The sequence below is a fragment of the Euleptes europaea genome, chromosome 19 (assembly GCF_029931775.1).
Source record: "Euleptes europaea isolate rEulEur1 chromosome 19, rEulEur1.hap1, whole genome shotgun sequence".
Taxonomy (NCBI): Eukaryota; Metazoa; Chordata; class Lepidosauria; order Squamata; family Sphaerodactylidae; genus Euleptes; species Euleptes europaea.
In genome coordinates this window covers 6,962,485-6,967,632 of record NC_079330.1, presented here as the reverse complement: position 1 = coordinate 6,967,632, position 5,148 = coordinate 6,962,485, and the positions used below count along the sequence as shown (strand labels likewise).

At 47.0% G+C, this 5,148-nt stretch overlaps 1 protein-coding gene across 1 annotated transcript; it reads left to right on the top strand.

The window, feature by feature from the left end:
• Window positions 1-3,571: 3,571 nt before the first annotated feature.
• On the top strand, window positions 3,572-4,675 carry LOC130491457 (actin-related protein T2-like). The gene has a single exon (XM_056865199.1). It carries the CDS (start codon window positions 3,572-3,574, stop codon window positions 4,673-4,675), a length of 1,104 nt encoding a protein of 367 aa, XP_056721177.1.
• Window positions 4,676-5,148: the final 473 nt, after the last annotated feature.

Below are 5,148 nucleotides of genomic sequence, written 5' to 3'. Positions count from 1 at the left end.
AACACCGTGGATTCTTGGGCAGAGAGGCCTGCACGAATAGGGTTGCCAACCTCCAGGTAGTTAGCAAAAAATAGACACTGCTGTACAAATGTTAGTTACAACCTCAAAAATACAGTCACAACTTAATATAGATGCAAATTCTTTGTTACAAAAATTGTCAACACACCCATATAAACTATACAATCCACCAACTAGTGTACACATACAAAGTATCAAAAAGGTACAAGATCTTTCTTATATCAGATAAGTATAATAAATATTTTGTTTTTACTCTAGTTAACAATATTGTCTATAAAAGACTAATCATATATGAATTCTTGAAACAAGAATTCATGTATGTATACACAATTTTTATGTGTACACTAGTTGGTGGATTGTATATATATGGGTGTGTTGACAATTTTTGTAACAAAGAATTTGCATCTGTATTAAGTTGTGACTGTATTTTTGGGGTTGCCAACCTCCAGGTAATAGCTGGAGATCTCCTGCTATTACAACTGATCTCCAGCCGATAGAGATCAGTTCACCTGGGGAAAACGGCCGCTTCGGCAATTGGACTCTCTGGCATTGAAGTCCCTCCCCTCCCCAAACCCCGCCCTCCTCAGGCTCCGCCCAAAAAACCGCTCACCCTACGATTGCGCCACTTAGGAAACAACCGATTCCTTAGGTGTGTTTCTTTCCAAGTTAAAAATTAAGGGCCAAATTGCAAACAATCCAGGGGCTGTAACTGGAACTCAAGGCTCATAATTTGCCACCCCAAAACAACAACTGGTGGGGGAGGATTGGGGGAGGATTGGGGGAGGATTGGGGGAGGGGGTCAACTCCTCATTCCCACACTGTTTTCCCAATCAACAATACACCCCCCCACACACACACTGTTATATGACCCAGTAGTATGAAAAAAGATACATGCCCATATTTAGTCCTTGATATAGCAAATCTTGCTTTGGTGGGCTGTTAAATCGGTATGTAACTCTGTTAACAATGGCCATTTATTTTTTTAAAAACCAAAATTTCAGGAGCTGTTCGGCCTTTAAAAATATATAGTTATTATTTTTATTATTATTTATTTACTTAGAAGAAGAAGAGTTGGTTTTTATGTGCCGACTTTCTCTACCACTTAAGGAAGAATCAAACCGGATCCACCGCTCCAAACCCCCGCTCTTAACCACTACACCACAATGGCTCTCTTACTTCATTTTTACCCCGCACTAAGGTTTGTAGCTAGTTTGTCAACCACAGTTTGCACTATTTGCGGTTTCTTATGACATCTGAATTCACAAACTACAGTTTGTTGAACAGCCCTCTCCCCCCATGTAGGCTCAGAGATAGCGACTGAGGTCGGCTGTCCTCCCAGCTGGGGGTGGAGGGGGGTGGAGAGAAGGCAAGAAACCGACAACCCAGGATTTGCGCACAAACCAGAATTTGTTCCTTCTGTTTGGTAGATCTCGTTTGGCAAGTCACGGTTTTGACCGAGTCGCGGTTTGCTGTAGTGACTGAACACAGCCGGTAGTCTGTGAGCTATAAAGTTGGGGAGTAATCAGCCGCCAGAACGGCAATCTTTCTGCCGCTTTAAGGTTTATCGGGTATAACCGGCGCAAGCTGGTTATGTAAACAAACTGCAAAGCTGATACTGAAAAACTGCACTTGACCCCAGTCTGGGATGCATTCGCATTTTGCAAAACTCCTCCGTCAATGCGCGTTGCTGTATAAAGTCTGGCCTGCGGGCCCAATTCATTTGTCCAAACCTGACCTTTGGTTCTGGCCAAGACCAATGCACTCCAACTGAACTTTAAATCTCCCGACAAGTTTGTGGATGTTGGGGTTTCTCTTGTTTGTTTGCTTCCAGCGTGGTGGAGAGCCAGCGTGGTGTAGTGGTTAAGAGCGGTGGTTTGGAGCGGTGGAGTCTGATCTGGAGAACCAGGTTTGATTCCCCACTCATCCACATGAACTGCGGAGGCTAATCTGGTGAACTGGATTGGTTTCCCCACTCCTACACACAAAGCCAGCTGGGTGACCTTGGGCAAGTCATGCTCTCTCAGCCTCACCTACCTCACAGGGTGTCTGTTGTGGGGAGGGGAAGGGAAGGCGATTGTAAGCCGGTTTGATTCTGCCTTAAGTGGTAGAGAAAGTTGGCATATAAAAACCAACTCTTCTTCTTCTTCCTCCCTTTCAACAGACAACACATCATTCTGCCTCCTGGGGAGGGAAGAACGGAGCAGGCAATTCTCCCACTAACATCACCAGAGCCGCCTTCCATGTCGATTTTTGATGAAAGCCTTTAATTAGGCAACCCTTGCTCTGCCTCCCCAGATGGCCCGGCCTTTGCATTCCACTGCAGTGTAATTATCGCCATTGCTCAGCCGGCCAGACAACCGGCTGATTTCATTTTTTAAAAAATGAAAAAACTTTGTGTCCATTAATATTTTTTATTGACTGCTTTCTGCAATGCTGTGCAATAGCATTGGGGCCAGCATGGTGTAGTGGTCAAGAGCGGTGGTTTGGAGCGGTGGACTCTGATCTGGAGAACCGGGTTTCATCTCCCACTCCTCCATACGAGCGGAGAATGCTAATCTGGCAAACCGGGTTGGTTTCCCACTCCTACACGTGAAGCCAGCTGGGTGACCTTGGGCTAGTCACAGCTCTCTTAGAGCTCTCAGCACCACCTACCTCACTGGGTGTCTGTTGTGGGGAGGGGAAGGTGATTGTTAAGCCGGTTTGATTCTTCCTTAGATGGTAGAGAAAGTCAGCATATAAAAACCAACTTTTCTTCTTCTAGGCAAGTAGGTGATGTGAAAGACCTCTGCCTGAGACCCTGGAGAGCCGCTGCCAGTCTGAGTAGACAATACTGACTTTGATGGACCGAGGGTCTGATTCTGTATAAGGGAGCTTCATGTGTCCACTCAAAGCAGCTTACAATCTCCTTTCCTTCCTCTCCCCACAACAGGAACCTTGTGAAGTAGGTAGGGCTGAGAAAGTTCTGAGAGAACTGTGACTAGCCGAAGGTCACCCAGCAGGCTTCATGTGGAGGAGCGGGGAAACAAACCTGGTTCTCCAGATTAGAGTCCACCGCTCATGTGGAGGAGTGGGGAATCAAACCCAGTTCTCCAGATTAGAGTATGCCGCTCTTACCCACGGTACCACGCTGGCTTCAATAAATTGCTAGAAATCAGGGAAAGGGGCTGAACCCTGAAGGATAACAATGGTTTTCACCAAACATCCTCAAAAAGGCAAAAATTGGTTCGGTGACTTGCCAGGGAAAGGGACTTCAAAATAAGGGCTGCCTAACAGGAACAGTTGGAGTGGGTGTTACCGAATCAGTTCTGGTTCATGGTGTACATATACCTGAATGTAAAGTATGGCATAGGTTACTATGCCCCATCTTGTTCCTAGGATTCTGTGAGGCAGAGGTGACAGTTCAAGGGAGTACAATCGTTGTCATGTGGGCCTCATCTATTTGTGATGTCAGGACGCTAGAACAGTTGACTGCCCGACATTCCAACCTGATGCAGAGATCCCACATGGAAATCACCAGACTGCCAGCATTGTGGCTTTTTCCGTAGACGGGGCGATGTTTGGTACGAAAGCCTTGCTTATGCCAGCCGTCATCATTGACAATGGATCCGGATCGTGTAAAGCCGGGATCACAGGTGAACTGGAGCCACGGTCGACCGTCATGTCGGTTGTTGGCCACCCGAAAGAGAAAACAGAGGAGTGCTACACAGGGTGGAAAGCCCTCTCCAAGAAAGGCAGCTTGGTTCTGAACTATCCTGTCAATCGCGGCACCATTACTCATTGGGATGACATGGAGAACCTATGGAGGCACATCTACAAGGACAAGCTGAAAGTAAAAGCCAGCGAGAGGCCCGTGCTTCTTTCGGAACCACCCCTGAATCCTCTTAGGAAACGGGAAATAATGACAGAGTTGATGTTCGAACACTTCAACGTGCCGGCTTTGTACCTGGCCATCCAAGCCACGTTGGCTCTTTACGCATCAGCACGCACCACCGGGCTGGTGATGGACACTGGAGACGGGGTAACCCATGCCGTCCCCATCTACGACGGCTACTGCTTGCCTCATGGGGTGTCCAGACTCGACGTTGCGGGAAGGGACATTACCAAATACCTCACCCATCTCCTTTTGGACAACAGCCACTTGTCCGTGAGCAGGGCCAAGGAAACCACGGTGAAGGATATCAAGGAGAAGTTCTGCTACGTAGCTCTGGATCCCAAGCAAAAAGCAGAGAAGAAGACGGAGGGGGTCCTGAAGCTGCCGGACGGAAACTCCATCAAAATCAACCTCCCCCTCTGCAGGGCCCCCGAAATCCTATTTGCGCCAAAGACCGTTGGCGTCGATGCGCCGGGTCTTCACACCATGATCACCAACAGCATCCGGACGTGTGACAAGGATATTTGCGGCCACCTCTATGGGAACTTGGTCCTCTCAGGGGGGTCTTCTCTTTTTCAGGGGATGGCCGAGAGGATTTTTAAAGAGATAGAGTCTGAAGTTCCAAACAGAGTCCCGGTCCGAATCATTGCGCCCCCAGAGAGAGCGTGCGCTTCCTGGCTAGGAGGTTCTATAATAACTTCCTTAGTCTCCTTCGTACCGATGTGGATTACCCCAGAGGACTACAAAGAGTTTGGTGCTGCTGCAGTCCATCGCAAATGCTTTTGAGGTTGGCGATCACATCCAAATGGGAGCCTTCAGCAAGGACTGATAAAAGGGCGCAGATTGAATGAAATAATCTCACAAACCAATGTTTTAAAAATTATTGCTTGAATAAAAGATCCAAAGGTGTTCCTCTCAATAGGTGTCTGTCCGTTTATGAGAACGTCCTTTATTTTTGCAGGTTTCCCTTCTGGTTCCGAAGGAGCTTTTAAGATGGAGAAAAGGATGGATTTCTTTTCTGATGTTTTCAATGAACCTTTGAATGAGGGGAAATTTCCAGAAATTTTTGAAGACAGGCCAGGAGAATAGGATTTCTCCTATGTTGGGAACATATTAGGAAAAATTGAAATACACACAGTAGAAAAGAGCAAAACTCCAGCAGCACCTGAAAGACTAACAAAATTTCTGGCAGGGTATGAGCTTTCTTGAGTCACAGCTCACTTCTTCCGATACTCTGAAGAAGTTAGCTGTAACTCACG